Below are 12,457 nucleotides of genomic sequence, written 5' to 3' on the forward strand. Positions count from 1 at the left end.
GCAATTCCCAAATCTCCGGAAGTTGCTTTGCTTAATAGCGCTCTAGTGAAGGGTCCGAAACCCAGCTTGAAACTGCTTCACTTTATGCTGTTGGGAGTGAAACTCACCTTAGCACGAGCGTGGAAGTCACCCTCGATCTCTGTGGCGGCAGCCAAGAAAAAGATCTCCTGGATCATGACCCAGGAGAAGATAGTTTGCATTTTCCGGGACAAGCAGGCTGAATTTGACACAATCTGGGAGCCCTGATGTCTGTATATCACCCCACATTCACCATAGCTACATTTTCTGGGGGGGGGGACTCCTTCCTTTTCTTTTTGGGGTCTTCTCTTCTTTTCCCCCTTCTCTAATTCCACTCCGGCATCACACTTTTCTCTCTTTTCCTACATTCTTTACTCCTTCTTTATCTTAGTTTCTTCTGTTCTTTCCCTCCTTACTTGTATCTTGCCTGGTTCGTGCTATCCTTCTATCTCACAGGTATCACCTATGCCCAGTCCTATGGTGCCCGAACCAACCAGTTAGTGTTGGAGTGCGGGATGCCACCCTAATGTGATTACAGCGGGCAATGAAGACTTTTCACTCACTGTTGTTGTTATGCTCTTATTTGATATAGAGGGCCCTTGGACAATTACCTTGGTCATGGGCTCACTAGGTTTATTCTTCATTGAGATCTATTTATTTTTCTGTAACGTCCTTGTGCTCATGTCGTTTTCTTACCACAAGGGGGGGGCTGGACATTTATTATTTTATCACTTTGTTTGGAATGTGTTACCCGTTCTTGATTGTTTTTTGTTCCTAATTTGGAAATAAAAAACTTTTGCAAGTAAAAAAAGGTGTCCGTCAGGTGTCCGACTACATCGGGTTAACGGCCAATGTGGACGCTCTGAGGAGTGATGAACCCCTGGACTACTGGGTGGGCAGGCTTGACCTCTATCACGTACCTGGAGGTGAGCCTGAACGGTGAGGAAGGCCTCTCTTACGCCTCTGACTCGGGACCCCTGATAGTGCAGACAGGAGGTGCCGAGTATAGAGTAGCACGAGTGCCAGATGTAGCTGGAAGCAGGCTGAAGTCCACAGACAAGGATAGCCGGGTAAGTCCAGAGCAGGTATGCAGGCAACAGGTGCTGGTGGCAGGAGCGTAGTGAGACAAGCCGGGTCAGAAGCCAAACGGTCATACAGGAGCCAGAAGGAGCAGACTGGAGCGGAGGTCAAGGGACAAGCCGAGGTCGGTGCAGGCGGAGATCAGAGGATAGTCAGGACAAGCCGGGTCTGGTACTGGTAAACAGGATACAGGTAGCAGGTTCAGGTCAACAAGGCTGAAGACAAAGCAGCACTGGAGCTGAGCAAAGGCTGGGTTTAAATAGCCTATTTGGCGCCAGCATCTGTCATGTTGCATGTTTGCGTGCGTGCGTGCGCGCGTGCGCGCGTTCGCGCATTCGCCAAGTCCCGGCGGGATTGAACAGAAACACAACTCTGAACAGCAAGCCTCTTCTTACAACCTCTGGCCAGAGCTTGAACAATTTGCAATGGAACTGTTGGCTTGCCCCCATCCAGTGTCCTGTCCGAAAGGACGTTCAGCGCAGCAGGGGAGATCGTGACCGATAATCGCACTCGCCTAGCTCATGACAGTGTAGACTACCTCACATTTATAAAAATGAATCAGGCATGGATCTCTGAGGAATTCAACACATGTGACCAGTAGACCATGTTTCATTGAAATTCCTCATGCCAGGCCACAAATATCCGCCAGACCGCCATCCACCCACAGCAATTCCTGGTCCTTTTGCTACATACAGCGCCATAAAAGGCATTTTCATTAATTTTTGGGGCCTATACAGGCCGACACTTACTTCTGTATCCTGTGTGAATGCCTAATGTACCTTCAGCCACAGAATACTACATTTTTAGCTGTCAGGTAAACCCATGTGGGCTAATTTTTGGGGCCAATACTGGCTGACACTTACTTCTGTATCCTGTGAATGCCTAATTTTTCAGACTGGAAATGAAAAACAATGGGTCTGTAAAGGTTCTGCCAAATTGTGGAATGAATGCGGACCCATTTTACAGATGTGTGAATGGACCCTATATGTATTAGACATGTATTTACCGGCTGCTGTCAGTTCTGGCTGATTTATGAAAAAAAAATAATAATTTTTTGCTGTAAAAAAAAAATAAAATAAAAAAAATTTAGGGCAACTTTTTCAATTGCAATACTTCTGTTATGACATTGTCCATGTGCTGGGACTATTTGTGCACAGCTTGTACGTCGTTTGTGGCTGCAAATATTACCTAAAGGTTTTTACATTTCGCCTCCCATTATAGTCAATGGGGCCCGCCACAAACTTGCGGTTCGCGGACTTTTGAGAAAATTTGCGGCTGACGTTCGCGAACCGCCCAGGCCGATGTTCGTCGATCACTATTCCCTTACACCTCCTGTCCTATTTTCCCTGGAATTTATTACAGGGTATAACAGGGCACAGAGTGCCTGAAGGAAATCCTTGCCGGGAGACACTGTAGCAGGTGAATAACTGAAGAATGTGAAGCAGGAAAACTGGCAACTGGCACATGCAGGATATTAGATGTGTGGTCAAGCAGATAGAAGTCAGCAACAACCAGGCAGCAGAGGTATAAATTTGGGCACTAAAAGCAGAGTCAGGACCAGGCCAAGGTCAGTATTCAGCAAACCGAAAAGATACCAGAATAGCAGGCAGGAGACGAAGTTGGGTCACAAGCCAGAGTCAGCAACAGGGTTTGAGGTGCAAGGGGAATCAAACAAGCAGGGTCAGAATACAGAAACATGCATGGAATCAGGTCACAGGTAACAGGAACAGGTGACCACTTAGTGATCTTCTGGACTCCTGCACAGCTTTAAATAGACAAATAGGCACAAAAATGTCTGTATGCTAACGTATTGTATGTGTGCATGTGCATATCTTCGAGTATGGGTTCATGCACGATTCAACTGACACTTAAGACCAAATCCCACTTTTATGATGCACTGTTGTAAAGTTACATGCATTTGCAGTTTTCAGCACTATTCATTTTGAGGCAATGAAGCTTTGACGCGCATTGCAGCACACCACAGCGGGTTGTAAGGCACCAATGTCTGTTGCAGTGCATTGTGTCGGGAAAAATGCTGCATGTAATTTTTTGTCTGTTTTGGTTGTTAGCAAAATGGAATGGCGGTTAGCAAAAATTAATAAGCTGCCTTATCACAATGCATATTAATGCATGACACAGCTCACATTCCTGCATGTGCATTAAGGCAATCGACAAGAATGGCAAAGTGTAAATGGATCTTTAAAGTGAACCTTCCTTCCATACTATCTAAAACTAAGAGTGGTATCTAAGAGCAGCATCTTCAAACTGCCTATGGGTACCTCTAATTCAGTAGCACCTCATCTATGCCTTGCCTGAAATTATTATCATTTTATTATGAAGAGTAGTGATGAGCCGAACACCCCCGGTTTGATTCGCACAAGAACACCGCGAACAGAGGAAAAGTTTGTTCAAACAAACGAACCCCATTGAAGTCTATGGGATTCGAACATCGAAAATCAAACGGCCTCATTTTGAATGCTTAAATGCAAGTTATTGCCCCAAAAAAGTGTATGGGGGTCTGGGTCCTGACCTGGGGAACATGTTTACATGGTGTGTTCAATAAAAACATGGCAACATTTAATTTGTTGTTTGTTATTAGTTTAAGAAGACTGTGATTGTTATGACTTAGATGATGATGATCAGATCACATTTTATGACCAATTTGTGCAGAAATCCATATCATTCCAAAGGGTGCAGCTGTATATAAGTATATATATATATATATATATATATATATATATATATATATATATATATATATATATATATATATCTATATAGTATCTCACAAAAGTGAGTACACCCCTCACATTTTTTGTAAGTATTTTATTATATCTTTTCATGTGACAACACTGAAGAAATGACACTTTGCTACAATGTAAAGTAGTGAGTGTACAGCTTGTATAACAGTGTAAATTTGCTGTCCCCCTTAAAATAACTCCAGACACAGCCATTAATGTATAAACCACCAGTGGCGGCTGGTGCTAAAAAAATTTTGGGGGGCGCAAACAGAAAAATGTAATAAGCATTGCTTTGCGGCAAAAAATTGCATGACTTTGAGGTCACAAAATTGTGAAAGGGGCCTTCAGTTATCAAAGTATAGTGTGCCCCCTTCAATGCAGAGTGACCACAGCGTGCCCCCTTCAATGCAGATTGACCACAGCGTGCCCCCTTCAATGCAGAGTGACCACAGTGTGCCCCCATCAATGTAGAGTGACCACAGCATGCCCCCATCAATGTAGAGTGACCACAGCATGCCCCCTTCAATGTAGAGTGACCACAGCGTGCCCCCTTCAATGTAGAGTGACCACAGCGTGCCCCCTTCAATGTAGAGTGATCACAGCATGCCCCCTTCAATGCAGAGTGACCACAGCGTGCCCCCTTTCAATGTAGAGTGCCCACAGCGTGTCCCCTTCAATGTAGAGTGACCACAGCATGCCCTCATCAATGTAGAGTGACCACAGCGTGCCTTCTTCAATGTAGAGTGACCACAGCGTGCCCCTTCAATGCAGACGTGCAGGGAGACCACAGCGTGCAGGGAGACCAGTCAGTGCACTTACCTGATGCAGCAGCGGCTTCTCCTCAGTCCTTCGCGTCTCCAGAGTCCTCCGACTTGGTCAATGTCAAAGGTTTCGCCTTTCGGTCAATCAGGAAACGGGTCTCGGACCCGCTTCCTGATTGGCCAGGAGGAGGATCCATGTGACAATAGCGAATATTCATTCGCTATTGTCACACAATGGGTGGGCTCGGGGCGCACTGCTCTGCGCCCCGGGTCCACCCTTTTCTGAAGCCTACTAAAGCCTCTGGCTCTAATCACGTGCTTCAGAAAAAAAAAAAAAACATTGAAGTTCATGCGTCCGGTGCCCCGCATGTAGATTAGGGGGCCGGACGCATGGATAGGGCGGGCGGCGCCCCTGCGCCCCCAACGCACCGGCCGCCACTGTAAACCACTAATAACAAAAGTGAATACACCCCTACATGAAAATGTCATAATTGGGCCCAATTAGCCATTTTCCCTCCCCAGTGTCATGCGACTCGTTAGTGTTACAAGGTCTCAAGTGTGATATATATATATATATATATATATATATATATATATATATATAGAGAGAGAGAGAGAGAGAGAGAGAGAGAGAGAGAGAGAGAGAGAGAGAGAGAGAGAGAGAGAGAGAGAGAGAGAGAGAGAAATATATCTCAGAGGGCAGAAAATCCCATGGAATCCTTCTAGTGTTATAAACTGTGGATGGGTAAAAGGAAATATAATTAACATTTCTCAGCCTGTCTCTTCTGCATCTTCAAGGTTAAACAGTACCTTCCACCTACACTTCTTTTTAAATGCCAGCATCGCAGATAACACATTTGGGACAGTGTTGAAATGTAAGTCTGTTAACTTGCTGCAAATTTTCACTGGCACAATTGTGCACTTGCAGAGCATTTGAAGCACAAGTTCTAGATTACACTTTTCCAATTAGCAACTTTTCACGGCAAGTCTCTTGCAAGAGCAAAGTTGCAGTGATGAGTCTACACCAAGAGCTCTGCAAGTCTACAGCATGAAAATTCAGTCATAGTGACCCCTGTGGTGGGATGACTTTAGTACAACATAACTGAATCAGAACTTGCAGAATTTTTGCAAAGAAAGTTGATCTGGAGTCATGCAATGCAGACTTGCTGCAATTGTGCCACAAACTTGTGAAGCCTGGCAAGTCTAACAATAGCTTAGCAAGTCATTTTCAAACTTGCAGCAGAAACTGCTTGCTATCTGGGATTATGAAATCCACTTTTATCTATTAACTTTTAAAGACTTAATACTGGCCCAGTAGTAAAAAACAATTCCAGATCCCATTTCACTGTCCACTCCTGGCTTTCCAGTCCCGTGCCACCATTTACTTTTTTATGTCATCAATGACTAGCTTTTTCTTACTGCTTTCTTGAAGCTGATGACATTTGCTCAGGCGCCTTAGACATAACAGCAGCAGTCAGGCAAACAGCAAATAGTGCAAGAGTTTGGCACCTATGGCCCTACAGCCTTCTTGGATGTATGGTGTGCTTCCTAGAGGGCTGGTGGTGAAGAATAGCATCACCTTAATTTAGGTGAGATTTTGAGAATTAAGCACGTCCTCATAATAAAAACACATATTTACAAAACATAAAACAAAAATGTCAATGCTTAAGTGTACTGTTTAAGTTGTTAAGATGTTATTATCTTATACATTTCTCTCCATCTTCTGTGTGACCTTTCAGCTAATAATAAATGTTAAAAAAGTTAGGCATCAGCTGGTATTTTCCAGACGCATTGGCCATCCAGTTTCCAAAATTTGTCCAGCTATGCTGTAGTATGACAACAGTCCACAGCAAATCCAATAATTATTGCAACAATCATATTTTCCAAAAAACAGTTCTGGTAATGTACAACAATATCCAGAGAGACAACATAGTCTTGTTTTTGGATACTTCACACCATTTGTTATGACGATATTGCTGTCACTCCTGTTGTGTGGATGAAGAAGCACGCCAACAAATTGTCTTGGAGGAAGATTTTAGTTTCGGGGTATAGCACAGATTTCCTGAGGCAAAGGAGCATTTGTAGAACTCAGTGCAGGAGTGAGGTCCACAATAGTTCCAGGTGGAGCCTGGAATGTGAAGTTTTGCAGCAGTGTGGTGAAGAAGAGGAACAGTTCCATTTTGGCCAAACTTTCCCCAGCACAACTTCTCTTACCTAAGAAGAAAAACATAAATGAGACTTGCTGAAAACATTTCTGATCAAAAAAAAAAATTGCAATGTGTACTTCATGCTGGCCATGCTACACATAAATACATAATACAGGCAGCTGAATGTTACCCAAAAAAATCACAAATTTTAATGTAAAATTTGTACTTGGACCATGCCATCCCACCTCTGGAACGTTCCTTTTGGTCCTTTACTGTAATGGCCAGTCTCCCTGACCAATAGAGGCTCAAAAAGGGTGTGGGACCAATCTCAAGTATTGTAGTGCAGTTTTTTTTAAGGCTATCTCTGTTTATGTAATTTTTTTTCACCATATGGTTTGTTTTAATTGTCCAGGTTTGTGAAATGTTTACTTTTACATATGCTGTAAACATTCACAGATCAGTGGTACTTTGGGTCAAATGAGAAAATCAACAGAGACATTGGATAGGCAACTCCAGTGTCTGCACTATCATAGGCGAGGTGTGACTATACTACACTTCTTAGAGGATGGCTATCCAAACATAATGTTCATACAGACACCATGGGTTTAATGGCCATGCCTATTTAAATGAGTATGCAATAAGGTGCTTAACCACTTCCATACAGGGCAGTTACACCCCCTTCCTGCCCAGACCAATTTTCAGCTTTCAGCGCTCTCACACTTTGAATAATAATTACTCAGTCATACAACGCTGTACCCAATCAAATTTTTTATCATTTTTTTCACACAAATAGAGCTTTCTTTTGGTGGTATTTAGTCACCACGGGGTTTTTTATTTTTTGCGATATAAGTGAAAAAGAGCGAAAATTTTGAAAAAAAAATTGTTTTAGTTTCTATTATAAAATTTTGCAAATAAGTATTTTTTTTCATAAATTTTGGCCAAAATTTATACTTCTACATATCTTTGGTAAAAATAACCCAAATTAGTGGTTATTATTTGTGAAAGTTATAGAGTCTACAAGCTATGGGGCCAATCATTGAAAATTGATCACACCTGATGTACCGACGGCCTATCTCATTTCTTGAGGCCCTGAAATGTCAGGACAGTACATATACCCCCCAAATGACCCCTTTTTGGAAAGTAGGCATTCCAGGGCATTTAGTAAGAGGCATGGTGAGTTTTTTGAAGCTGTAATTTTTTCCCACAATTCTTGGGAAAATGAAGAAATAATTGTATTTATTTTTTTAACACAAAATTGTCAAAATAACAAGTTATTTCTCACACACAGTATATGCATACTTGAAATTACACCCCAAAATACATTCTACTACTCCTCCTGAATATGGCAATACCACATGTGTGAGACTTTTACACAGCCTGGCCACATACAGAGGACCAACATGCAAGGAGTACCGTCAGGTGTTCTAGGAGCATAAATTACACATATAATTTCCTAACGACCCATCACACTTTTGAAGGCCCTGGAGCACCAGGACAAGGGAATTACCCACAAAATGACATCATTTTGGAAAGCAAACACCCCAATGTATATTCTATGAGGCATAATGAGTCTTTTGAACATGTCATTTTTTTCCACAGGTTTTTGGAAAATGTGGAAAGAATTTTTTTTTTTTTTTTTTACACAAAGTTGTCAATTTATAAGATATTTCTAACACATAGCATGTACATAGCAAAAATGACACCCAAAAATACATTCTGCTATTCCTCCTGAGTATGGTGATACCACATTCTATTCATGTTCAACATTCATGTTCTAGGGGCATAATATAATTTCATTACAATCAATCACACTTTTGAAGGCCCTGGAACCCCAGGACAATGGAAACCCCCACAAAATGACACCATTTTGGAAAGCAAACACCCCAACACATAATCTAGGAGGCATGGACTGCAGACAGGCACTCAGGTACTCTGATGGGCTGCAGACAGGTACTCGGGTACACTGATCGGCTTCAGAAAGGTACTTGGGTACTCTGATGAGCTTCAGAGAGGTACTTGGGTACTCTGATGAGCTTCAGAGAGGTACTTGGGTATTCTTATGGGCTGGAGACAGGTACTCGGGTACTCTGATGACAGGTACTCGGGTACTATGATGACAGGTACTCGGGTACTATGATGACAGGTACTCAAAGTACCCGAGTACCTGTCATCAGAGTACCTGAGTACCTGTCATCGGAGTACCCGAGTATCTGTCACCAGCCCATCGGAGTACCCAAGTTCCTGTCACCAGCCCATCAGAGTACCTGTCATCAGAGTACCCGAGGACCTGTCATCAGAGTACCCAAGTACCTGTCATCGGAGTACCCGAATACCTGTCACCAGCCCATCAGAGTACCCGAATACCTGTCACCAGCCCATCAGAGTACCCGAGTACCTGTCATTAGCCCATCAGAGTACCTGAGTACCTGTCATCAGAGTACCTGATGGGCTGGGGACAGGTACTCGGGTACTCCGATGACAGGTACTCGGGTACTCCGATGACAGGTACTTGGGTACTCCGATGACAGGTACCTGTCATCAGAGTACCCAAATATCTGTCACCAGCCCATCAGAGTACCCGAGAACCTGTCATCAGAGTACCAGATGGGCTGATGACAGGTACTTGGATACTTTGATGGGCTAGTGACAGATACTTTGATGGGCTAATGACAGGTACTTTGATCGGCTAGTGACTGTGATTGACAGCCGATCACGTGGTAAACAGCCAATTTCATTGGCTGCTTACCTTGATCGGGGATGGGCTCAGTCCGAGGGACGAGCCTCACCCCAGATCATATGACGTCCGCCCGGATCGGTAAAGACTTCCTGCCGGCGTCATTTTATAATGGCCCGGTATGGAAGTGGTTAAGCAGGTTTTTAGGACCATCAGCCAGTAAAGTGAGAAAACTCTGAATTGTACACTTTCTTCATTGACTCACTAGATAGAGAAGCCAGAATAGAATACAGAACTCTAGAGACTGCACATTTGCACACAGCTTGGAATGACAAACCCTATATGTTATCCTTAAAGGTTCATTCTATGTTTCTGTCTGGAAAGTTCTGTTGTAAGTTACCTGCTGAGAAGGGTAGGAATGCATCATTCCTATTAAACTTTCCTTCGGCATCAAGAAAATGTTCTGGATAAAACTGATCAGGCTTTTCAAAGTAAGCTTTGTCTCTCAATATGGAGGACAACAATGGAACAATAGTGGTTCCCTAGAAGAAAGTAATTACAAACTAGATGTTAATTTTAAAAAAAAAATATATATATATTATTTATATAAACTGCTCAAAAAAATTTAAAGAAACACTTTTTAATCAGAGTATAGCATCAAGCTAACCTCCCTGGCGGTATGATTCTTTCCGATTTTAGGTGCTGAAAGCGGTACCATTATTTTGCATGTAATTCTTAAGAATGAGCAGCCCAAACCAACTATTTACATATGATTTTTTTTTTACTGTGCGTTCTTTTTTATAACATCTCGAGTATAATAAAGTTTGAAACACAAAATCATAAATTATAATATAATAAATGACTATAAATAAGTTCAAGTATGTGTATATATATATGTGAATTTATTTTGTTTTGAAATATATCAGTGTGTTTGTGTGTTTTACTGTTTGAATTTGCCGCCAGTTCCACGCCCCCTGCGAGCGTCACGTTGCAGGAGACAGAAGCCGGGGCACAGAGCATCGGGAGGAAGCTCCAGCCACCGCACACTGCCGGGATACATCGCTGGATACCGGGGACAAGGTGAGTACCCTCTCTTACAGGATCCAGTGATCTTCCTAGCGGTACCCCGAGTGTGGCTCGGGGTTACCGCTCTTGGCACACTCGGGAATACCGCAAGGAAGGTTAATTAAACTCCTGGAATTTTGATCTGGTCAGTTAAGTTTCAGAGGGGGTTGTTAATCAGTTTCAGCTGCTTTGACGTTAATTAAATTAACAACAGGTTTACTAGATGGGCAACAATGAGGCGACCTCCAAAACAGGAATGGTTTTACAGGTGGAGGCCACTGACATTTTTTCTCCCTACTCATCTTTTCTGGTTGTTTTTCACTAGTTTTGCATTTGGCTAGGGTCAGTGCCACTACTGGTAGCATGAGGCGACACCTGGACCCTATAGAAGTTGCACAGGCAGTCCAACTCTTCCAGGATGGCACATCAATACGTGCCATTGCCAGAAGGTTTGCTGTGTCTCTCTGCACAGTCTCAAGAGAATGGAGGAGAATCCAGGAGACAGGCAGTTACTCTTGGAGAGCTGGATAGGGCCATAGAAGGTCGGAGCCCTACAAAATGACCTCCAGCAGGCCATTGGTGTGAATGTCTCTGACCAAGCAATCAAAAACAGACTTCATCAGAGTAGCCTGAGGGCCCAAAGTTCTTTAGTGGGCCCTGTGCTCACTGCTCGGCACTGTTGAGCTTGATTGGCATCTGCCATTGAACATCAGAATTGGCAGGTCTGTCACTGGCGCCCCCTGCTTTCCACAGATGAGAGCAGATTCACCCCGAGCACATGTAACAGACATGAAAGGATCTGGAGAAGCAGTGGAGAATGTTATGCTGCCTGTAACATCATTCAGCATTACGGGGTGGTGGTGGGTCAGTGACAGTCTGGGGAGGCATATCCATGGAGCGATGCACAGACTTCTACAGGCTAGATAATGGCACCCTGACTGCCATTAGGTATCAGGATGAAATCCTTGGACCCATTGTCAGACCCTACACTGGTGTAGTGGATCCTGGGTTCCTCCCATTGCACGACAATTCCAGATCTATGTGGCAAGAGTATGCATGGTCCCCATTCTTGTCTGACCTGAATCCAATAGAACGCTTCTAGGACAGTATGTTTCGGTCCATCCGGCGCTGCCAGGTTGCACCTCAGCCTGTTCAGGAGCTCAGTGACGCCCTGGTCCAGATCTGTGAGGAAATACCCCAGGACTCCATTTGTTGTGTTATTAGCAGCAGGCCCGACATTGCCAGGCATGCATACAAGCACGTGGGGCCATACAAACTACTGAGTACCATTTTGAGTTGCTGCAATGAAATTTCAGAAAAATGGACTAGCCTGCTGCATCATTTTTTTCATTTTAATTTTTGGGGTGTCTTTGAATTCAGCCCTCTGTAGGTTGATCATTTTAATTTCCATCAAACGATGTGGCATCCTTTCGTTCCTAACACATTACACAGTCCATATCAGTATAGACATTGAAATCTGAGGTGTTTACAAAGTGTTCCTTTCATTGTTTTAGAGCAGTATATGTATATATATATATCACAAAGCCCTCCACAGTTAGCAAGCACATTTAGGCTTACATTTAACCCCTTGATCAACAATGTTATATAGCAGAAAGTGAAAAATATATATATATATATTTTTTCGTTTCAGAATTGTCACTCTTTTTTTGTTTATAGCGCAAAAAATAAAAATTGCAGAGGTGATTAAATACCACCAAAAGAAAGCTCTATTTGTGGGGGAAACAAATATCAATTTTATTTGGGTACAGTGTCGCACGACCGCGCAATTGTTCGTTAAAGTAACGCAGTGCCGAATCGCAAAAAACGGCCTGGTCATTAAGGGCGTAAATCCTTCCGGTCCAGAAGTGGGGTAATGTCACTGGTCTCCCCGAAAAGTGTTAAAAATTTCAGTTAGGGGTCTGATATGTTCGCTGCAATGTCGCAGTCCCGCTAAAAAAATAATTAAATCGC

At 43.2% G+C, this 12,457-nt stretch overlaps 1 protein-coding gene across 2 annotated transcripts in view; it reads right to left on the reverse strand.

Annotated features, from left to right (window-relative positions):
* The window catches only part of LOC309551306 (cytochrome P450 2C18-like), a 160,157-nt gene that overhangs the window by 78,954 nt on the left and 68,746 nt on the right, over positions 1 to 12,457 (reverse strand). The window contains exons 9-10 of one of the 2 annotated variants that reach the window (XM_082251839.1): positions 9,822 to 9,963; positions 6,389 to 6,814 (exon numbers count right to left, since the gene is read on the reverse strand). The exons of the other annotated variant lie outside the window; for it this stretch is intronic. Of the exons in view, the coding sequence (XP_082107965.1) occupies positions 6,636 to 6,814; positions 9,822 to 9,963 (321 nt within the window). The 3' untranslated portion in view covers positions 6,389 to 6,635. Of the gene's footprint in view, positions 1 to 6,388; positions 6,815 to 9,821; positions 9,964 to 12,457 lie in introns of those variants that run through there. 2 annotated transcript variants of the gene reach the window in all.

Source organism: Pelophylax lessonae (genome assembly GCF_965119305.1).
Source record: "Pelophylax lessonae genome assembly, chromosome: 3".
Lineage (NCBI taxonomy): Eukaryota > Metazoa > Chordata > Amphibia > Anura > Ranidae > Pelophylax > Pelophylax lessonae.